Source organism: Ictidomys tridecemlineatus, chromosome 15, assembly GCF_052094955.1.
Source record: "Ictidomys tridecemlineatus isolate mIctTri1 chromosome 15, mIctTri1.hap1, whole genome shotgun sequence".
In the NCBI taxonomy this organism is placed as follows: domain Eukaryota; kingdom Metazoa; phylum Chordata; class Mammalia; order Rodentia; family Sciuridae; genus Ictidomys; species Ictidomys tridecemlineatus.
The window spans coordinates 12060984-12084601 of NC_135491.1; the positions used below are offsets into that span (position 1 = coordinate 12060984).

The following is a 23618-nucleotide window of genomic DNA, read 5'->3' on the forward strand; positions in this document are numbered from 1 at the left end:
ATGGAGAAAAAAAGTACTGGTTGACCACAGACCAAAAAAAAAAAAAAAGCTTTAAACAGAATAACAACTATGATGATAGGGTGATTGTCCTTTATTATTATTTTCTGGAGCCTATAATAAAAGCTTACACATAAGAAAAGTTTACCCATGCAAACAAAGTTTGCGAACAAATTCCGGGAAAGTATTATTCCCCATCACCCTGCTGAAACTCAGATGCTGTTCAGTTGAACCTTTGTTTAAAAAAAGGCAGTACTGACTACTTGTTGGATGTTGGTGTTCGAGTTGGACTGGCAAAGGTTCTCAAACTCCACAATGATTTGTTGGGCAATTCCTTCTGAGTTTTGGACCCAGCAAGCAAATCTAGGGTCAAACACCAAATCTATTGGTGAACACACCAATTCTGATGAGAGCGGCTTGGAGGCCCTTAACAAGAGACTTGCATTGACTATTTTGGAATGGAAGTCAAATAGTCAAAAGAACCGAACACTGCTCCTCTAGTACCCAGTGTTCTCTTTTCTTCCCCCACAGTACTAGGGTCTTATTAAACCCTGGGCCTCGCACATGCTAGACAAACATATCCTCAGCCTTTATTTTATTTTGAGAAAACGTCTCACTCTGTTGCCCAGGCTGACCTTGAACCTGTAATACCTCTGTCTCCCAAGTAGCCAGGATTACAGATGTGCACCATCACACTCGGTACCCAATATGCTCTTAACAAGAGTAGGCCCAAATGTAACTAGAAGGTGGGGCATGTACATAAACTGGGCACATTCACTGGGCTACAGGTGGACACATTTGAGGCTTCAGGACAAGTGGCAAACTCTGAAGGGTGCTCTGGTGTGCCGTCTGCTTGTCACAAGATGACCTGCATGGTTCTGACTGTACCACTCTGAATGCTGGAGCCTGCACCAAAAGATCCTCCTCAGCACACTATCCTGAAGTTCCTATCCTGCTGATTTAATTAAGAGTTGGAGAGGAGCTTGCTTGACTTTTTTCTTTTTTTTTTTTTTTCTTTTTTGCTGTGGTGGGAACAGAACCCAGGGCCTTGTGTATGCAAGGCAAGCACTAATCTGCTGAGCTATATCCCTCGCTTTTCTTTTAATCTTGCCAAAATGATGCATCGCTAATACTTCATTACTAAATTATTAAACCCCTCATCCAGTCTTTTCTCCTTTCCATTTCCTTCTTTCCCTACCCTTTGCTACTGGATTTGGAATCCCAGCACCTGTATGCCACACAGACATCAGATGATAATTCAGTGACAAGAAAACCCCAATAGCTTTCTCGGTATATTTTTGTGAGAAAGCAGAGTGTTAAGACCACTTCTGATTTTCAATGGTGAATTCTAGAAGTCAGCCCAGGCTTGGCCTGTGAAGCTATAGTTCCTGCCTATGACTTATTCAAGATAGGCGAAGAATTTGAATAAATTATATTTAATGTCCCTCTAAAAAGGAAGAAGGATGGTATGTACATTGTACCATCAAACAACATCAAAATCAACTAGTTTTAAAAGAGCTTTAAAGTCTTCTGGGGAAGCATCCAGGGATGGAGGTGGGTAAGTACTTGCTGGTCCCTGGTTTTGTTATAGTTCTCATTTATTGACTGCTGTCAGATTTATTGACAGTGTTGTCTGTCCTAAGCGCTTTACTTATACCATCTCATTTAATTCTCTCAGCCCCATGAAATAGGTATTATCTGTTTTATAGACAAGAACACTGAAAGTTACATATTAAAGGTCATATCCATAAAATGGCAGAACTGAATTTTGAATTCAGCCTAAGTTCCAGGACTTAGTTTTCTGACTGGTAAACAATTTTGTTCGGGCCTTCTGAACATTCAGTATTTGTACAGAAGTAAAACTCTCCCTCCCCACATTACCATCCCTACCCTTATACCCTCATTTCTTCACCACCCTTCCCAGCACAGTCAGAAGACCAAGGGAGAGCAGGCATCATTTCTTTCTGTACAGTTTTTAATTTTTAATTTTTTGATGTTTGTTGTTCAGATGAATGACACACTCAAGTTACAAAAATGGGGCCTTAAAAGAAGCACATTGTACAATGAACAAGCAGATTGGAGTTAAGAACACTGAAACGCTAACCCGCTACCACGAGAAGAGACAGGGAAAGGGTAAAGGATGGGAGAGGAGGGCTACCAACACAGGGGTCAGAGAACTGAAAAGGGGGTTCACTTGGGGGGATGGAGGAAAGGCAGGTGTACTCCAGAGTCTACTCAATTTTTGGATGCCACTCGGTCTCCTGTGACCACTACTTGCCACCTTTCCAAGTCTCCCACCCAATTAGGTGAGACACCCACCCCAAAAAGGGCTCAGCCAATCAGATCTTTACAAAGTGGGGTGGTCACCCTCCCCTAGTGCAGTCCTGAATCGGGGTGTAATGGTGGCAGCAGTGGGATAAGAGGCCAGAGGGAAGTGAGAAGAGCTGCTCAAAGATTAGGACCTTGCTTTTCCCTAAAGACACCCTGCCCTTTCCTCATCCCACCATGATCCAGAGGCCTCTACAAGTTGTCAAGAGAGGCTCCCAGTTACCCTGCAATTACATAAATAAATACTGAGCCCCTGGTCTTGGAGGATAGGTTGGGGGAAAGGCGGCAGGGCTGGAGGAAAGGAAGGGGGGGGGAGGCGGGGGAGGGGTCACAGACATAGTAAATTGTTGTCTCCATCCCAGCAACACTTCTCTCTGAAATTTTTGCTCCTTTTGTTGTTGTTTGTTTGGCGAGGAGCTAACATCTCAAGGACAAATACTTAAAAATATACATTATTTTTTATTTTTCTCTCCTTTCTTATCATCGTCTTGCTTTGGAGACTGTTGAGGTCAAAGTTTAAACCGCAAGAGGGAACTGCGGCTCGGAGTTTTTGTGTATTTTTTTTTTTTTTTTTTTTTAGTTTTTATTTTAAATTTTTTTTTTTCACTTTTTTTCCCAACGTATAAAAAGGTAGCGGAGTTGTCTGTGGGTTTTTTTTTTTTTTAATGGTTAAATCTTTGGTTTGTTTCTTTATTCTCTTGGAGGCCTTTATCTCTCGCACTTGCCTTTCCCACTGAGACTGGTGGGGGCCCGCGTGTCTCAATCTTGCTCAGTCTGTCTCACTCTCACTCAATTCCCCCTACCCTGGGCTAGAGGAAGAGAGAGGCACCCTGGGGTTAGGGTGGGTGAGAGAAAATAGGTCAAGAGGTCACCCCCCATTAGTTCCTTCTGAATCTTCCCAGGGTGCCAGGCTTGGAGACCATTCTCTTGGCCTTCCCCAAGGAGAAGATGTGTGGAAAACTCACACCATCCCCCTCCTGATCTTAGCCCCAACTTCTACAGGGACCTGGGGCCCCCATCCCTACTACTCACCCCCCATACACACCCAGCCCCTTCCTCCCACTTCTAGTCCCCACTCTGCCCTCCAGAAGAGAACAGAGAGAGGTGGTTTAGTTACTGGCATCTTTTTTTTTTTTTTTTGGCACAATTAAAAAGCCCATCATTAAGTAGACCCAGTCTCTGTCCCTCCCTTAAGTAGGAGGTCAGGGATGGGAAGAAGGGAAATTCAGAGGGCTCCCCTTGCCCCAGTTCACTCACCTTTCCTCTCTAGCCCAGGCCCCTGGCCCTCTATCTGACCTCTAAGCTAGCTTAGAGCCTGGCCTGGGGTCTCCCTCCCCTATCCCCACATAAAGCTCCCCAGCTCTCCAACTCTCTCGCTCACACACAGACACACGGACACAGGCTCTGTACAGACCACAAAATAAAAACGATGAGATAGTTTTGTTTCCCGGAGTCGAGGCGGGGTGGGGTGGGGGCCAGAGTGGAAGGAGCAGGTGGGGGTGGGGGGCAGGAATTCCCCCATCACCATCCCAGCCCTAGCTCCCTCCAACTCCAGCCCCTTGCCCTGGCTGGCCCCCAGCCAACGATATTTGGTTTCTTTTCTTTTTTTTTTTTTTTTTTAACATTAAAGTTCTATGAGGTATTTGGTGCCTTATCTCGAGTCCTCGGAGGAGGGGGGCCCAGGGGGGAGACCTGGGGCTCACCTGCCCCTCCCTCCCTCCCTCCCGCCCCTTCCCAATATTTGGTTTCACAGCTGTAGTTAAAGCTTGGAATTTGGTTATTCCCCACCCCCCAGGAATTTTCTTTTTTCTTGTTTTTCTTTTCCAAGTTGTGGGGGTAGGATGGGGAGGGTCCCCTCTACCCCCAGCTGCATGGGGGTCCCTCCACCAAGTCAGGGCATCTGCCCCATCCCTGCCCTGCTTCCTCCTCTCTCATTGCCCCACTCCCCACTCGCTGGGATGGGGAGAGGTCCCAAATAGGGGACTTGATGGGGAGGAAGCAGGATGAAGTGGGTGGTGGTGAGTCCTGGATTTTCTTTCCTTTTTTTTTTTTTTTTCTTTTTCTTTTTTTCCTTTTTTTGGTCTAGAATCATAGCTTTCATTTGAGTCATCTCCACCATGCCTTCCATGCTGCCTGTCTTCTCGGAGGGGGTTTTTGGTCATCATTCCTTTCATTCTGCTCTGCTCAAACATCCTTCCTATCCATTCAGGAGCCCTTGGCCCCTCTCCACCCCTGGGCTGGGGCTTAGGTCCTTTCACCAGGCCCTTTACAGGACATCAAATGGACAAACTCAGAGGTAGGGTGAGGGCAGGGAGCTGATTCATCGGAGATGCTTACATTCTAGCAAGGATGGGCTGAAGAGGTGCCAGGCCCCATTAGTGCCAGGGGTGGGAGAAGCGCTGCTCCACCACTGCCCAGACAAGGCACTGAGGCCCTTGTGATGGCTGTCTCTGCTGCCTCTGTGGCCCAGCCCAACAGTTTTGTTTCCCGGTTGGGAGAAGGGAGACAGAAGAAAAGAGAACGCTGAGGCTGGGGCTCCGTCTGCCTCTCTTTGGAGTGTCCAGCAGAAAGCATGGAGGCCACCTGGCCATCTCCAGGCTCCCCTCCCTCTGCTCCTGCCCAGCCAGGGGCGGGGACCACTCTGATTTCAATGGCTCCAGTCCTTCACAGCAACACTTTGGTTTGAGGAGAGACACAGAAAGAATGAGATTGAGAGAAGTGAGAAAAGAGCAAAGGGAAAGGAGAAGAGAGAGGAGAGGGCAGGGAGGGAGGGAGGACAAGAAAGAGGAAGGAGACAGGAGATAACAGAAAAAGAAATCAAAGGAGGAATCAAACCACCCGAAAACTGTTGGTTTTCCTTCGTCCATTCTTTTTGCTTTCTTCTTTTTTTTCCTGTCTTTTTTTTTTAAAGCTTTTTCAGTTGATTGGGGGGGCGAGGAGTTTGGGGCTCTTCACCCCTGTCCCTGACACCCTCTCTCAGCCCTGCCCACCCACTTCCATCCACCCTGGCTGAGGGACAGGCCCTGCCCCAGCCGTCCCCCTCCGGCTTTCCCGAAGACGACGTCCATGAGGTATTTATGAAGAGAAAGAAGCATCCATCCTTCCATCTGCCTTGGGGACCAAAGGCCTGGACCACTGGTGCAGGGGCTTGGCTCCACCTCGAGCTTCCTTCTTATTCTTGAAGAGTCCTTGTCTTCTTTCCCTTATATATTTATTTATATATATATATATATCTATAAATTCTTTTTTTCTAGTTTTAATTTATTGTTTGTTTGGTTTTTGTTTGTTTGTTTGTTTGTTTTTTTGGTTCAAAACTTTGTTGGCCTCCACAATAGCAGGAGGGCAAGGTGGCTCCCAGTAGCGTCTCTCCTCTGTCCATCATCAAGATGCGTCTAGGGCTGGGCAAACCCAGGGTCCAGCAAAGACTTGTGGAGGTCTCATGGGAGTGGTGGCCACCACAACGCCCTCTTGGATGGGGACCATAGGTCATGGCACTGTCCCCGCCACATGGACCCTGATGGGGATGCCATCTGGAGGAACCCACCACTGGGGTGCGTGCGTGTGTGCGTCGGGACAGGGGAGGGTAGGCATATGCCAGTGTCAGAGGGGCACAGGGTGGGCGGAGTGAGGTGAGTTATCTTTTTGGTTTCTGGTTAATGTCAGAACGTGAAGGATCCCACGGATAGGCACTGGAATATGAATATTTTTTTCAGGGAAACTGACAGGATGGAAAAAAAGACAACTTGAATGCCCTCACCTCATCACCTATTGCCTGAAACATCCACCTTCCCACAGGCTGGAGAGGGGTAGATTCCAGAGCACAAAAGGGTGACAGGGTTGAGGAGGGACTTATGAGAGCTGGAACTTGGCAAAATGGCCTAGCCCACCCTTCAAAGGGAAAAGGGGGAGGTACAGGGTGAAAAATCATCCCCGGGCCTTCCCCCGAGCTCACCCCTGGCTGGGGGAGGGAAGAGGGCTAAAGAAAGACCCCCTGCCCAGGTGGGGAGAGCTGGGGGCCAGGGGAGAGGGGGACATATGGTAGGGACACATTCTGTTGAGCACAACGCTAAAAAGTCTGTACATCCTTTGGATGAAGCTACTGAATATTTGGTGTAAGGTTGTTCAGGCCCTTTCTTTCACCTTCTGGAAAAGAACATTTGATGGGTGGTTCTGGGTCAGGGCCCTCTGCCCCAGGCTGTGCCCTGTCTCTGCTGGCCCAGGGTTGGGGCAGGGGTCAGCAGGCTGGCACCAGCAGGCTGGCACATTCTCTTTTTCCTTCTTTAGCCCCCACTTGGGGGGCAAGGTTGGAGGTTGCCCCACAGCCAGGGCTCGGCAGCATGAGGTCCGACCTGCAGGAGGCTGCTCTGCTCCTGGCTGGGGTTCTTATTTGGTGTCGTAGCAGTGAGGGTGAGCACTCTGAAGTCTGGCTCGAGACTGGTTTTTGGTTTGATTTTGTGGGGTTTTTGTTTGTTTTTGGTTTTTTTATTTGTTTTTCACCTCTGGTTCCTTTGGGGCAGCTGGTTTCTGTTGTGATTATTTTTGGTTTTCTTTTTTGTTGGTTAGTTTCTTCTTTTTTTGGTTGATTGGGTTTTTGGTCTTTCCTCCCTTGTCACTCCTGCTCCAAGGACCCGATGTACCCCCACCACTGGCCTCCTCGCCCTCTTCCCAGGCGGGGGACCAAGGTGGAGGGTCAGAGGAGTGGGAGGGGAAGCATGATGGGCCCTCACTCAGGCTTGGACCCTGCCTCGGGCCCCCCTGGGCCTCCAGGGGTCTGTGCTGCCGCCTCACTACAAGTGGAGGAGGAGGAGGACGAGGATGAAGAGGATGAGGAGGAGAGGCCAGGAGACTTGCTGGAGATGGAGGCTGCCACTGCCGCAGCCGCTGCTGAGACCAGGCCCACACCTGGCGGGGCGCTGAGCAGGGGCAGCCCGGCGTGGTTCAAGAAGAGTGGCGAAGTTACCAGGCCAGGGCTCCCTGGGGCCGCGCCAGCTGCCCCCAGCACCAGGTTCCCGCTGCCATCAAGGCTGGTAAGGGGCAGGGTTCCACCAGAGGCCAGGGCTGGTGGGGAGAGAGAGAGGCTGGGCTGGAGGCACACCAGGCCAGGGGAGACCTTCGCCTCCCAGTGTCCTACCCCAGTGACCCCATCAGTGCAACCTGTCTGTCTCCCCATTTGTCCCACTGCCCCCATCAGCAACCCTCACACCTTCCCCAAAGGCAAGATGGGGATGAAGAGGCGAGCGATGCAGTGAGCAGGGGCAGGATGGCATGGCTGGAGCAAAATGCAGGGGGAGGGGGCTCAAGGCCCTGAGGGACAGGACTAGAGGATGGGACTGGTGACAATGGGAGTGACATGAGGCAGCACGCACCTTGGATAGTGGCCAAAGGGTTGTTGCTCATGAGGGCTGGACTTAGCCCGGAGCTCAACCCCACCATTGTGCTTCTGCAAGAGCAAAGCAGAGGCGTTAGCAGGGGCAGGGAGCTGCAGGAACTGGGGTGCAGCTCCCCACCCTGAAAGCAGCAGCGACCCAGCTTCTCCCCACAGCCTCCCTGCCTGCACCTGCACACTTACCCCGTGCTGGGGTTCAGGCCTGACAAGCCGATAGCCGAGTGGCTGCCTTGAGGACTGGGGTTTGTGCTGTTGGTGGTGGCCGGGGGTGGGGGAGTGACAGAAGGGATGGAATTGAGGGGGGGCACGGGCCCGCCCCCGCCTCCACCCCCTCCAGCTGTCCGACTGGGGTGGAGCGTCCCCACAGTTGAGGATAAGGTAGTAACTGCCAGAAAGAGACAGAGAGATGGGGTCTTCAGCTTCCACTAAGTCCCCCATCAAGGAAGCCGGGATCAACCCCAGCTTGTCATTTCCTCCAGCTCACTCAGCATCTCCTCAGCAGAACAGACTAGACATCCCTGTTCCCTCTTCCCTGAGCCCAGAGTCATCTCCTTGTGCCTCTGCAATGGGAAAGTGGTTCCCAATAACCTTAGTAAGAGCAGCGGCCTCCTACTGAACCTGTGCCAGACAGATGCTGGATCTGCAAACCACACCTGAACCACTTTGACACTGACAAGAAATGGGGCACCCAGGAGACAAAACCCCATTTAGGGACTCCTTCTAGAGGCCACAAAGAGGGCATGAGTATGGGCATGCAGGGCAGGGAGGGACTGAGGGCCAGTATGCTCTGTCTGGGATTAAGTTTCCTGGCTCTGTCATGTCACAGCTGTGCCCTGAGATGAGCGCCTTCACCTCTCCAATGTTCAGTTCCTTCTTCTGGAAAATGGGGATATAATAGAACCTAACTCATAAAATGGGTGTGACAAATCAGTCTATAAGCTTTATAAGGAGCTTAGAATGGTGCCAGGCTCCCACTAACTATTTATAAACCTCTACTTATGATTTCTTAAACTGAGGAAACTAAGGGGGCAATATAGTGTTTGTTTATATTATTATTATTATTACTATTATTATTATTACCAGTACTACTACAGTTCTGAGGACTGAACTGAGGGCTTCTGTCATGCTAGGCAAGCACTCTACCACTGAGCCACTCCAGTTCCTGCACTCTGGTCTGTGTATATTTATAAGCATATCTTAGCCGAGTGGCTGCCTTTCATAATATACATTACAAAAATTGAGGCTCAGAGAGGTAAAGTAACTTCTTGACTTCACATAGCTTATAAATGACAGAGGCCAGGGACAAAAGCTATGTGTGTCACTTTTTAGCCACCTCCTGCTTTTCTCACAGGAAATCCTGGAGCAGATTAGAGCCCTGGTGCTCTGGTGGAAGAGGAGGAGGGTCTGCCTTCTATCCTCTGTCCTTCCTACTCCCCCTGACCCCCAACCTCCAGACTCAGCCTGAGGCCCATGGCCACACAGCCACTGGAGAACCTCAGGCTACAGCCTGCGCAGCATCCTCCCACTCCCCTCCCGGCCTTCTGCCCTCCTGACCTGTTGTGCTCAGACTGCTGGAAGCTTGGGACAATGGTAAAGTCCCTGCGCCCCCTTGGGGTGTGACCTGGGGAGAGAGAAAAAGAGGTATGTTTAGGCCATTGTCTCCCAGAAACCCCCATGATGCTCCCTGTGCATATGACTCCCAGTGTCCTCCCCAAGGGACTTTGTATACAATGCTACATTTGTATTATGTCACTTGCTTTCCATTATATCTTTCCTCACATTTACCCTAGGTGAGTCTGAGTCACAATCAGGAAGGAATAATTCTCAACTGAGAGGTCTCCCTGCCTCCCACCTGGTACTCTCTAGTCCGGCTCACGTCCTCCAATGACATGTCCTTCCTATAGTGACTGAACTGAGGAGCAACTGTTCTTTGTGCTCCTGCTGACATTGGTTCTCCCAGAATGAAGATACTTGCCTTTTTAAAAATTTTTTTATGGTACTGGGGACTGAATCCAGGGTTACTTTACCCTTTTACCTCCCCAGCCCTTTTAATTTTTTATTTTGAGGGAGGATCTCTCTAAGTTACTGAGGCTGGCTTTGAACTTGTGATCCTTCTGCCTCAGCCTCCCGAGTTGCTTAGATTACCAGCATGTGCTACTGTACCCAGCCACACCTGCCCTCAAAGATAAAATCTTTGTGTCAGTGTTGGGATGTCATATTACTTGATTTCCTGGGATCATCCCTACCTCCAATCTCACCTTTCTATCAGCCCCAGAAGCCTTGCTGAATTTGACCCTGTCCCTCCCCATCTTAATACTCCTTCTTAGCTCCTCACTACTCAAGATCAAATTCAAGTTCCTCGTCATGAACTTGGGGCTCCTGCTTCCAGCCATCCCCACTCGACATTGTAGCTCCACTCAAAACCGCCCAGGAGTTCCTGCAAATAAGCCTGGCACTCCAGCATCTAGGCCTGTGTACACACCACTCCCTTCACCTGCGAGGCCCTTCTCCTCACATGGCCGGCTTTGGCTTATTCTTTATGATTCAGCTCAAAGGGTCCCTCTTCCTTCCACACCCCTGGGGCAGGGGGCTCCTCTCTGGAGTAGCACTCCTCTGGAGCCCTTTCCACAAATGGAAATAAAGGAATGGGAAAAGGATGTCCCAGTTGTGTATGATACTGAGTGGGCCTGTGCACAAGCTGTGGTCCTGAGGGTTCCCCCATGGGTATAATGATGTCCCCGCCAGGTAAAAACCAAAACTAAAAAAACAAAAACAACAACAACAAAAAAAAACAACCTCTCCCTGTCTCTGTATGGATGTGAGCCTGGTCCATTCCCTGGTCATATATATCCATCCCCATGTTGCTATGTTCCTGTGAGAACTCTGTGTCAGTGTATATCTGTGCTTGGAAACTCTGTGTTCCCGGTATGACTGTACTTTCTATGTGACTGTCCCCAGGGGCCTCTGTTCTAGGCCCTGTGGACAACCAGGTAGGTTTGTTTCACACAGGTGTCTACCGGGCTTGTGGCTCCCCTGCCCCCCAGAGGGCCCTCAAGGTACCAGATGGGGGCTGTAGCTGGCTGGTTTCCCTGGGCTGGGCAGCATGGGCGCCGCGCTGCAGGGGTTGATGCGTTTCTCCTTCTGGCGTCGGTTGCAGAACCAGACGCGGATTACTTCCTTCTCCATGTGCAGCTGCTCGGCGATCAGCAGGATCTCCTCTGAGGTAGGCTTCTGGTTCTGTGGGCAGAGGGCTCGCTAGCACTGGTCTTCCCTCCTGCCACCCTCTGGGCCGCCAAGGAGGATGGGGCCTCACCGCTAGAAAACTCTTCTCTAAGGCGAAGCGGACATTTGTCTCGATGCTGGTCCTCTTCTTACGTCTCCGGCCGGGCAGCCCGTCAAAACCCATGCTGGGGCTGCTCAGCTGGTTAGGGCTGGGCAGGCTTGAGTCGACAGACATAGTCTCTGTGCCAGGAGGAGACATGGGCTTGAGAGGGCCCTCCCCCCGCCACAGCCCGCATCAGGTCCCCAACCCTAGAGCTCCAGCTCAATCTCACCTGCATCATTGAGCCACTTCTCCAAGAGAGGCTTGAGTTTGCACATGTTCTTAAAGCTCAGGTTGAGGGCCTCAAAGCGGGAAATGGTCGTCTGGCTGAAGTCGTTGCCGTAGAGCTTGCCCATGGCCAGGCCCACATCACCCTGAGCCATGGGGTAAATACGGAGCTGAGGTCAGGGAGAGGTCTTCCAGTACTAGGGTGCCTGTCAATTAGCGGTCTACTCCCCACACCCCCATCAACTGACCACACCCCCACGCTGCACACCTCCCACCCTGCAGGGTGTCCCCAGACCTGTGTGAAGCCCAGCTTGATGCGTCGTTGCTTGAAGGTGCGGGCGAACTGCTCCAGCTCCTCCAGATCACTGGGTTCCTCGGGGTGGGATGGTGGCTCCAAGCATTTGGGGGGCTGCGGGTGTGAGAGGTGCGGGTCGGGCAGCGTGGGGCGGGTCACGGCCTGGTGGGGCGGGCAGGTGGGGTGGGAAGCAGGACGGAGGGCGAGGATGGTGCTCAGCAGTGTCTGCGCGTCCCTGGTCCCTCCCTGCAGTCCAGACTCTTCCTGCAGGCTCCCCACCACTTGCCCCAGGAAGCACCTCAACATTCACTGTCAATCCCATTAAAGGTTCCACTCTGCTGCCCCTCATGGGTCCTGTCATTGCCTGGAACTCTCTGCACTGCCCCTTAGAATCTGCAATCCCCTAGAAGGAGCAGCCAGCTTCTCTTGCCAAGTGCTTGTTCCCTGGAATGAGGAGGAGGGGAGTGGTACTTCCCTCCTCCTCTCCACCAAGGAATCAAAGGCTGGCTCTGGCTGTGCCACCGAATTGCTGGACAGCTCAGGCTAAGGCTTGTAACTTCCCTGCCCCCCCTCCCGTTTCTCCCTCTACAAGGGGGAAAACCATCATTGCTGCTCTGGCTGCTCACTAGGGTTTTGGAAGAATCAGGTTAAAAATAAGTGGGTTTCCAGACCCACAGAATGTACAACACCAAGAGTGAACCCTGATGTTCAAGCTATGGACTTTGGTAATAACAATGTGTCCATGTAGGTTCACTGACTGTAACACATGCACCACTTGGGTTGAGGATGTTGATAAAGGGGAAGGCTTGCATGTGAAGGACAGCAGGTATATGGGATCTACCTTCCCTGTTCAGTTTTGCTGTGAGTCTAAAACTGCTCTAAAAAATTTAAGTCATAAAAAAATTGTAGATAGGCTGGGTGCAGTAGTGCACACCTGTATTCCCTGCAGCTTTTGAGGCTGAGGCAGGAGGATCGAGAGTTCAAAGCCAGTCTCAGAAAAACTAAGGTGCTAAGCAACTTAGTGAGACCCTGACTCTAAATAAAACCCAAAATAGGTCTGGGGATGTGGCTCAGTGTTTGAGTGTCCCTGAGTCCAGTCCAGGTACCCCCCCAAAATTGTAGATTGCAAATAAAATATAAAAACAAAGACAGGGAGGACAATGAGAGAGATGGGCAAAGAAGCAAGAGTTCTATCTGGAATGCTTCATTGTTCTAAAAATAAAAAGTCTAAAGCAGATGGTAGGAATAGGGATGTCTGTCACCCCTGATGATCCCAAACCCTGAGACCAGCTGTGGTTTGGAAATCCTAAGTTTTTCAGAGTTTGGGAAGTTTATATATAGGGCATGTATTATAGATAAGGTGACACCTCCCAATCAGGATAAAGGCATTACCTTGTAATCGGACACATTAGCAGTTCTGCAGCAGCAGGAATATTATACCAAGAGACATAGGAAGTCATACACTGCCCCATATTAGGCAGAGCAGCTTTTGCAGCCAAATGAGTCTGGTGCCAATGTTGCAAGAACACCTTGACTTTCAGAGCATTTTAATTTCAGCGCTGTAGCCAAGACCTGTATTGGTCTTTAAACTTTTCAGTCTTTCTGAACTAGTTCGTGTGTGTGTGTGTGTGTGTGTGTTGAGGGGCACTGGGAATTGAACCCAGAGGTTTGAGCAGGCTAAGCATACACTCTTTAACTGAGCTACACCCCCAACCTCTGTATATTTTCTGAAAGGGTTGTACAAGAAAAAAAAAAAAAAGGAAAAAAACTGAACTAAGTAAAAGATGTGAAAAAGTCTCATTAAACTCTAGAACTCAGGCGGCAAACTGAAGGAAAAGGGTCCAGGCAAGAGGACCCTGAGATGCCCTGGAGAGCTGATACCTTTCTAAGGGCGGGGGAAGGGGCAACTCACTCACTGCCTCCAGGTAATCACATGAATATACATCAGTTTTGCAAGATATTCTGATTTGTGAAGAGAAGCTGGAAATTGGTGCTTTCTGGGAATTAAGCTGATGATGGTAAAATAAAACATCTGTGGGCCCCTCTCCCAGGACAGACTCTAAGTCTGGGAAATGAACATGAGTTAGCGCCTAACAGATGCCTTGCTCACAAGCACCCTCCAGTTTCATGCTGGAAGAAACCAAGGCATTTCTAACAGAAAGCCTTGCAACCTCCTGAAAGTTTGTGTTTGTTAAGATGTACATTTTGAGGGCATGGGGATCATCAGATCTAAATCTTTCTTCAGATTCTCAAAGGAGTCTGTGTGCCTGCAAAGGTTAAGAAGCACTAGTCTAGATTGACTCCCTTCGTTCTCTAGAGGAAGGCATTGATCCAGACAGGAAGCATGTTTTGGGGTCACACAGAAAATCTGTGGCAGATTCCCCAGCTTCTGTCTTGGTTCCTGTGGCTTTGGGGTGGGCAATGAAAATGAGACTCCCCCACACACACCACCTCTGTTCACCCAGCCAAGGGCCCTGCTACTAGCCTGGCCTGGGCACACTCAGAGGACCCTCTCACCTGTGTGGGAAGCCCGGCCCGGGGTTGGGAGGTCAGAAGAGCTCCCTGGGTTTGCTGAGGTAGCTGGAATAGATTTGGCGTCGGTAGCAGGCCTGGAGAGAAATGGGGGATACACAGGGTGAGGGAGGGTTGGGGGAGGTGAGGGAATACTGTTGAGGCATCAGGGAAGTGGATTTTTGTTTGTTTGTTTGTTTTGTGAGGGAGTAGGGACAGGAGAGGAGACTTACCTGGCTGACTCTGCTGGGTCTGCGGCAGCAGGAACTGAGCAGGTGGCTGGAGGTGGTGGCCTGGCACAAGCACCAGCTGCTGGAGCTGGAGGAGCTGCTGTATGTCCTGGCAGAAAGGTGATGGACAGAAAGACCATCAGCCTGAGTCCTGGCCAGATTCCTCCCTCTCTGTATCACCTCAGTCCCCAAGGGACTAAAACAGGAACAGTGCAATCTGGCACTGGGCAGCAAGGGAGTCCATCAGTCTCTGAACAGCACCCTGAGCTGAGGGCACCCAGAGGCTTCTTTTGCCATGGGGTACCAGGGAGTCCCATATGAGCAGTCTTAGGAGAGCTCGCTCTTTATTTATTTATTTTCCTTCCTAATGAAATATTTGCCTTGCCATACATTACTGCAGAACAAATAGGTTTGTTTAAAAATGTAAACCAAATGGGCTGGAGATGTGGCTCAGTGGTAGAGCACTCGCTGAGCACATAAGGCCCCGGTTCGATCCTCAGCACCACATAAAAAATAGATAAATGAAACGAAGGTATTGTATCCAACTACAACTAAAAAATAAATATTCTTTAAAAATGTAAATCAAATTAAGTCTTTCTTCTTTTATAAAACACTCCTAAGAGAAGTGAATAGATACCCCAAATTGGTTTTAAAATACTTCAGCAAATAGAGACTTTGTAAATTGGCAAAACCATTTTGGGCAACTCTTTTGCACTGTTATGAACTGATAAAAAGATATACTGGAATCTTAATCTTCAGAACCTCAGAGCATAAACTTATTGGAAATAGGGTCTTTGCAGATGATCAAGTTAAAACAAAGTCATTAGAGTGGACTCTAGTCCATTATGACTGATGTCCTGATAAAAGGGCAAATTTGGAAACAGAGGAAAGATGATGTGAAGAAACACAGGGGAAAGATGACCTTCTACAAGCCAAGGACAGACTTCCAGAACAGATGTTTTCTTCACAGCCCTCAAAGGGATCAACATGCCAACACTTTGGTTTTAGACTTCTAGCCCCCCAAACTGGGAGAAAGTAGTTTCTCTTGTCTAAGTCACACAATTTGTGGTTGTTAGAGCAGCCCTAGTAAATTAATCCAGTATCTACTGAAACTGAACCTAACCTGCCTTATGATCCAGCAATTCCTCCCCTGGGTATGAAGCACCATAAATGTGTATGAATGTTCTCCACAAGACGGGCTACAGTGTCCATGTAGGCCATTGGAAATAGCCAGAACCTGAAGACAGCCCCGTGCCTCACAGCAGGGTGGGTAAATAATTCAATGGATGCTACAGCAATGAAGATGAGCGTCCAGAGTCTACCTGACATCACACACAATAGCACCAACTTCCTGAGCCTCCTAAGTGAAAGAAGCTAGTTGCAGAAAAGAACACCTGTTGATTTTCCTCGTTTCATTTCCTGTCAGGAGCTTGGGAAGCTTCTGGATGCCAGTTCATGGGCACACCCACTTTGTAGGTATTCATTGAGCTGTATGTCTATGTACACTTTTCTGTATGTGTTATACCTCAGTGAAGTTTTTCTTTTAAGGGTGTCAGGCAGGGGAAGAAACAGAGGAATAAAATCCAGCCCACCCCACCACCAAAAAAGTGAGGTGTATGGATGAAATCCTACTTGCCAGTAGGACTGACAAAATGTTGGTGTCTGTTAAGCTGGGCGGAAGGCATATGAGGTTCACTGCATCAGCCTCTCTACTTCTATGCTTGGACATTTCCAAAAGGAAAAGCAACACCCCCATACACACTGCAATCAAAACTCTTCACCTGGGTAGAAGGCCTTTATATAGGCCTGTGCAGTTCTCCCTGACCTCAACCCCTCCTTCTGTCCTCTCCAGACACTCAGCCCTATTCTGAGCCAAATTTTTTCCTGTCTCAGGACCATTGCACATTCAGTTCCCTCTATGGGCATGTTCTAGTTCTCAAACAAACTCTCCTCAGAGATGCCCACAACCCCACCTCCCTTTCTCAATCCCCATTTCACCTCCTTCACAAGCCTCATCAGACTTCAGGGGTGGCTCTTTCTGTCTCCTCATTCATAGTGTGCCGCCCTCACTAGGAGGTCAGTTGCATGAGAGCATGATCTTGGCTCTTCCCATCACAACACTGTATCCTTAGCACTAGAATATCACCTAGCACCCAGTAGGTGTTCCACATATTCATGTTATGGACAAAAACTCATACTTCATCATTTACTTTCCAAATTTTATGTATATGTAGCTGAAAGCTATAACATTATTTATGATATTTTTCTCTTCTGGGAAATTTGGGGTGTTGGCATATGCCCCTCAATTCCTTTCAATGCTAAAGACCAATTTAATGTCCCAGGAAATGAACCATTTGAGAAAAATATAAGCAACTCGACAGAAAAGGTTGATTTCTCTAATAAAGAGCAATTACAAATCCATAAGAAAAATACTAATGATCCAGTACTCTAGAGAGCGCCTACCAAAGGAAGTACAGTGAATTCACATCACAAGTAACAAATAGAACTACACTGAGGTGCTCTTTTCATCTCTCAGATCAGCAAAGATGAAAACAGTGCACAAGACACCACAGTGGAAATGTGGGAAAACACTCTTCCTGTGACTGGCCAGGGGGAACTTGGCAATGTCTATAAAAATTGCAAATTACTTATCCTCTGACACTGCTGTTCCACTGCTAGGACTTTGTCTTAAAGACACATTCACACTTGTGCAAAATGACCTCCATAGAAGGATATTCCCAGCAGCATGCAGTGTTCTAGCAAGAGTAGGAATCAGTTGGTCATGAAGCAATAGAGGATGGGTGGGTGAATTAGAGTGGATCTTCACAGTGGACACTATGCAATCATCAAAAGAAGACTCTTTGTGTCTTGATATAGAAGTCTCCAGAATGTCCTGTCAAGTGGAAATCTCAAGAGGCAAAACAATGGATATGATGTGCGATTATTTGTGTAAAAAGTGTAAATATAGGTATTGATTTGGGTATGCATAGATAATATTTGGAAAACTATACCAGAAACAGGTCGTGCTGTAAATCCTTCTGCATTTCTTAGATTTGGAACATTTATCTTGTCCAAACAAATATTCAGGTGTCCTGCCCCCGCCCACCCAAATAGTGGCGACCAACATCCATGCTTTTCCAACCTTTCATCTTACAACAATTCAAGGCTGTTCCCTATCTCCCTGAAAGGAGAAGCCTCTGCTTTCTCCATTGCCAGCAGAGGAGGAGGTATGCTGATGCTTCCTCCCTCTAGCTGCCAGTCCCCTCAGTGTCCAGTGTAAGGGTTTTGAAGTCTTCCACTATATCCTGTGAGACCAAGTCCACTCTGCCTTCCTTCTCCTAACTACTGCAGCCCAATAACATACCCATGGCTGTCTCCCTTCAGATGTAGATGAACTTCAAAGCAAAAAATATTAAGCTTTACAGCCCTCCATTTACAATAGACCCTTCCAAAGCTCTTGACCTAATATTTCATAATATTGTCTTCTTTTTATTTCAAAGCCCTCCAAACTGTATACTCTTCAGGCCTCAGAAAAGGAGACCCACCCTGCTCTGTGCTGCCCTCTCACAAGACAACAAGTTTGTTGATGTACTTTCTTCCTCTGCTAGACTGAAACTCTAGCAGGAAGAGGCATGTCTTATTTAACTTCTTGTATCCATAACCCTTAAAAGACCCTCAGAAACTCCCATTATATGCCCACTGGATTGAATCCAATGGGAAAAAACTAGAAAGTCTTATTTGATTTTTTTCTGATTTGCTATGACTCTTAGTATGTTGATTAAAATACTTGGTAATTTGTACCTCTCCTTAGCATGATTCTCAATGAAAACTCCCCTTTCCTGCCAGAAGCCTAAAAGAGGTGTCTGTGATTTGCATCCTGAATCAGCAGGAGAGAGGATGGGGAAAGTGAATCCTGGGTTGTAGAGGATCTCATGGTGAGAAATATAGATTTAAAAAATTATCCACACCCATCCAGTTAACCAGACCAAGACTCAGGGGTCATCTGTGGTTCCTACTTTCCCTTTCTCTCTGCTATCCATCCAATCCAGCTCACTTTCTACCAGCTCCCTCTACTTCTTTTTCTCCCCACCGTCACCATCCTGGATGAAGCCACCATACCATTTGTCCCTGACCATCCATTCTTCCAAAGCAGCCAGAGAGGGATCTAATGAAATGTAATTCTGCACATTCATATGTCCTCATTTTTTTAACAGTACTGGGGATTGAACCATCTAGTGCTTTGAGTGCTTTACCATTAAGCTACATCCCCAGCCCTTTTTATTTTACTTTATTTGAGATACTGGGGATTAAACTCAGGGCACTCAACCACTGAGCCACATTTCCAGCCCTATTTTGTATTTTATTTAGAGACAGGGTCTCACTGAGTTGCTTAGCACCTCGCTTTTGCTGAGGCTGGCTTTGAACTTTTGATCTTCCTGCCTCAGCCTCCTGAGCCACTGGGATTACAGATGTGTGCCACTGCATCTGGCTCCTTTTTATTTTTTGAGACAGGGTTTCATTAACTTACTGAAGGTCTCAATAAATGGCTAAGGCTGGCCTTGAACTTGTGATCCTCTTGCTTCAGCCTCCTGAGTCATTGAGATTACAGGATGTGCCACAATGCCTGGCTTATGCCATGAATTCTTTGACATCTGAAACAAGGTATCACTCCATTCTCAGAATTAAAAACACACAAAATAAAACATGGGATTTCAATTAAATCAATCATATTGAAATTCAGTTAAGTATATTTTACATTGTAATAAGTAATCTATAGGTTTCTTTACAAGCACATCAAATAAGAGGATCCAGCAATAGGTCTGATAACTTCTATAATTTCAAAGCAATGATGTGAAAATATATATATATATATATATAAATATATACACACACAATACTTAAATACACTTTTTTGTGTATGTGTATACTGGGAATTGCACCCAGGGTGCTCTACCACTGAGCTTCATCCCAGCCCTTTTTATTTTTTATTTTGAGACATGATCTTGCTAAATTGCCAAGGCCAGCCTTTAACTTGTGATCCTCCTGTCATTGCCTCCCAAGTATGTGAGATTACAGGTGTGTGTCCCTGCACCTGGAGAAAACAATATACTGAGAGATATGCAATATCTCTAGAGGGGGATAAGAAAATCTCTGTACATCCTATTGGTAACAGTTCAAGTACTACTAATACTACTGTGGCCTCTTGTCTGCACTCACAATAGAAGGAAACACTATGTGTTTTTGGTTAGCAAATGGTAAAAATTGAGGCATATATATATTTTTCCCATCCAAGTTCATGGACTCTCTGAATGCCATCCACTGACCCTTCCTGGGATGGTCTGTGGACTCCTGGTCCCTGTTCTAAAATATAAACAGAACCACAAACCTTCCTTTATTTTCATCACATTTATAACAGAACCTACTCCCTGCTGCAGCCCTACCTGCCCCAGGCCCCCGTTGATCCCTCCTTTCTCACCTCAAGGCTTCTCAAACCCTGACCTAACTAACGACAGCGACCTCTTTCCTATCACTGAACCCAAGGAGTCCTCACCTCAGGGTCTTTGCTATTCCTCTAGATCTGCACATCTGGCCCCTCCTCATTCAAGGATATATCAAATGCCCCTCTCTGAGAGGCTTTCCCTGTTCTGATAAAGGGTCTTCCTTTTCTTCTGACACTACATCACATTCTCGCCAACATTGCAGTTATCTGCTTCCTATGCATCTCCCCAACTAAAGTGGGCATCAGCTCCATGTGCACAAGCTTGTCTACCTTATCCCCACTGAGAAAGGTGCCTGGGCATGGCATGTCCACCAAATATTTGCTGACTAAAGGACTAAAAGAAAAGATTCTGGGTGAACAGTGAGCAGGGTAAGGACTGGGATTAGCCAGTAGGGGGCCCCATTTCTCCACAATCTAGATTCCACGTGGCTTGCTAAAGCCACTAGGGGGCGTGTTACGTCTGAGACAAATGGTGGAAAAGTTAGTTAAGCAGAGAAGCTGTGGTAGGGAGGGCCCTTGGCCGGCATAGTTTCTGATCAACTGCTCTGTCCCCAACTTCTGAGGAAAATTAGCCCAGAGGTTTAGCGCACCCAGCACACCCTACTACAACTGAGAAGGAATGGACCAATTCTTGCTCATCACTGTATTCTGATCACCCTCCATTCCTATTGCAAACCTGTAACAGGCAATCAACATATTTTCAATAAATGAATGAGAGAAAACCTCAGTACAGATCAGCTATGCTTTGCCGCAGCTAGGATTTTAGTCGCAGGCTGAGGACAAAAAAGTGGTTTATATGTTACATGAGTGAATGGGTGGGGGGGGATAATTTCTCACTTTCTCATTTGAGCTTGGGAGGGAGAAAGCTATGACAGTGAACTTGAGGAGATGTGGGTCCCAGAGCCAACCAGCTGAAACACAGCCCAGGTGCTGTGCCTCACTCCAGTGCACAGGGCAGACAGCCCACTCCTGTGGCTCTCATCCACCATGACTGGAATAGTGTTGGCCCACATGCCTAATATGGCAAACTATGACCAGTCTAGACACCTCATGCTAAGACACGGGCAACCTTCAGTAAAGTCCAGACTGGAGAACAGGAAGGGGTGGGGTCTGGGAAGCAAGTAAATTATGATTGATGATATTCTAAATGAGGACAGGTGGGAGAACATTGGCCGACAGTTACAAAGTTTCAGTTAGGAGGAATAAATTATAGTATTCTATGGCTCAGCACAGGGTCTATAGATAATGACAGTGTTATTGCACATCCTAAAATCGATAAAAGAGAGGATTTTTTTTTAGTTGTAGATCCCAAATACCCTTATTTATTTATTTATTGTTATGTGGTGCTGAGGATTGAACCCTGGTCCTCACATGTGCTAGGCAAGTGATTTACCACGGAGTTACAACACCAGCCCAAGAGAAAATTTTTTTAATACAGGGCTGGAGATCAGATCCACAGCCTTAAGTGTGCTAGGCAAGTGCTGGGCTACACCCCCAACCCAAACAGCAGATTTTAAATGTTCTTACCACCCAGAAATGGTGCTATTTGGACTGATGAATATGGCAATTACTCTGATTTGATCATTCCACAATGTATACAAGAATCAAAACATCACATTGTATTTCATAAACATTAACAATCATTACTTGTCAATTAAAACTAAAGTTTAGGATTGGCAGCACAGCTCAGTGGTGGAGCACTCAGTGGTGGAGTCTAGCATACATGAGGTTCCATCCCAGCACAAAAGATAAGTAAAATAAAATAAAATAAATGAGGACAGGCTTCCTGACACTCTGAGAGGCGTGGTAGGATGGCATGAAGGAGTTCCTACACTGGTGGGAGGTTAGGGACGCCCTCCTAAGCGTCCCTTCCAGTTTAGAAATTCAGGGGTTTGAGTCTTGGTCCTCATGACAACTTCTTGGCACATGACCCAGGGAAGCAAAGTTATCTTTGGGGCCTAAACTTCCTTTACTGTCTGGAATGGTGCTGCAAATGTCCCCAAAAGACTGAGGCTTTGGAATCATTATTACTAGGTCATTTCTCTCTCAGGGCCTCAGTTTTCTTATCTACAGAAAGGGGAGAAGAGTGTCTTGTTCTTCACTGGGTTGCTCTGAGGCCTGAGTAATATCATCCAGAGAGCGCTCTGGGAATTGCAACATTCTCCTCAAATACGAACATTGGTGGCCACTGCCATCTCATGGCACCCCACTCCACTGTGAGTCCTCAAGGACGCAAACCCTACCTAGCTATTGAATCCATCGCTTCCTGAAAACTGACAATTTCCAGTGCCCACCCAGGCCCTCTGCTGAGCTTTGGTCTCTATCTGTCTGCTTACCTGCTGCCTCCACTTGGGTGACTAAGAGACTCTTCAGACAAACCCCAACACGTCCAGAAGAAACTGCTGACTCCCTACCCAAGTCTTCCAGAATACCCTTTTCCTGCCCTGTCTTCCCCAACTCAGGAACCACCCCATCACCATCCAGTTGCTAGAGCCAAATTCCTAGGCATCATTCCTGACTCTTCCAATCCATAAAAAGCATCGCCCACACCCACCAGGTGCCTGCAAGGACTTCTTACTGGCTCTGTGGTTCTACTTCACCCCTGGCAATCTGTCCTCCCCACAGCCCAGGAGCTTTGTAAGATGCCAATCAGGTGGTGTCACCCCCCTGTTAAAAAAAAAAAAAAGTCCACAAAGCCTCCCATCATGCCTCAGAGTACTTTTCTAACTTCTTGCACTGGCCCACAAAACCCTGCAAACTCTGGTCCTGTGTTCCTCTCCTCACCTCCTCCACATCCCCCTTGCCCACCCTGCTCCAGCCACGCCTCCTCCTTCTGTGCTTTAAACAAAACAAGCTGTTTCCCAGCTCAGCACCTTTGCACTTGCTGTTCCCTCTTCCTGAAATGCTCTTCCCCCAGCATTTTTCATGGGTGACTCATTCAGCCCTCTACTCTCAAAGGCCATCTTCTCAGAGAAACCTTTCCTAACCACCCATCAAAAGTGGCTCCTCCCTTTCCGACACAGCCTTGTTTCATTTTCTGCCTTACACTTACTCTGAAACTATCTTATTGCTGGATTGTTATTTGTTTAGTCTGTATATGGTCTTCAAGAACAGCCACCTCTGCCCTGTTCTCAGCTGCCCCTCAGGGTATAAATGGGCCCCTGGTATTCAAAATGTGACCAATAAGTGCCCGCTGAATGAATAAATGACCATGACTCTTCTTCCAGGTACTCTACCAGGGGAAGCTCTAAAGCGGAGAGGGGCATGTAGCCGGGTGTGGTGACACACACCTGAAATCTGAAAGCCCATGACTTGGGAGGCTGGGGCAGTTTAAAGAGGTCCTAAGCAACTTAGCAAGACCCTGTCACATACACACACACACACACACACACACACACACACACACACACACGGCTGGGAATGTACCTCAGTAGTAAAGCTCCCCTGGATTCAATCCCAAGTACAAAAAAAAACAAAAAACAAAAGAGGTGGGGATGTCCAGAGTCCAGAGTGAGCTCATCTCTGCACGACATTTCCTAGAGGTTGGTTTCTCCACATGGAATCCAGGAAATCCTGACAGCTGGGTCAGAACACCACGAAACAGAGAACCATTCAACAGGGAGATAAACTTGCATGCACCTTACTTGCTGCCTTACACTAAAATTCCAGGATAGACACACAATTGCAGACAATAGTGGGAGAGACTGGCCCAATTCTGGAACCTCAAGGTTCTTAGATGCACTGACCATACACCTCCAGGTCTGGTACCACTATCCCTCTTCAACAACATCTCTTTCCTGTGGGAACTTGTCTCCCCGATG

At 47.8% G+C, this 23618-nt stretch overlaps 1 protein-coding gene across 18 annotated transcripts in view; it reads right to left on the minus strand.

Moving 5' to 3' along the window:
• Positions 1-4355: 4355 nt before the first annotated feature.
• The window catches only part of Pou2f2 (POU class 2 homeobox 2), a 76843-nt gene continuing 57580 nt past the window's right edge, over positions 4356-23618 (minus strand). For 7 of the 18 annotated variants that reach the window (XM_078031973.1, XM_040278832.2, XM_040278830.2 and 4 more), the window contains 10 exons: positions 14301-14406; positions 14074-14165; positions 11557-11718; positions 11266-11407; positions 11025-11173; positions 10772-10948; positions 9266-9332; positions 7895-8096; positions 7692-7765; positions 4356-7383 (listed from right to left, as the gene is read on the minus strand). In XM_078031973.1, the coding sequence (XP_077888099.1) occupies positions 7049-7383; positions 7692-7765; positions 7895-8096; positions 9266-9332; positions 10772-10948; positions 11025-11173; positions 11266-11407; positions 11557-11718; positions 14074-14165; positions 14301-14406 (1506 nt within the window). In that variant the 3' untranslated portion in view covers positions 4356-7048. The remainder of the gene's footprint in view (positions 7384-7691; positions 7766-7894; positions 8097-9265; positions 9333-10771; positions 10949-11024; positions 11174-11265; positions 11408-11556; positions 11719-14073; positions 14166-14300; positions 14407-23618) is intronic. The other 11 variants (XM_040278833.2, XM_078031976.1, XM_078031975.1 and 8 more) reach the window with 3 other exon arrangements.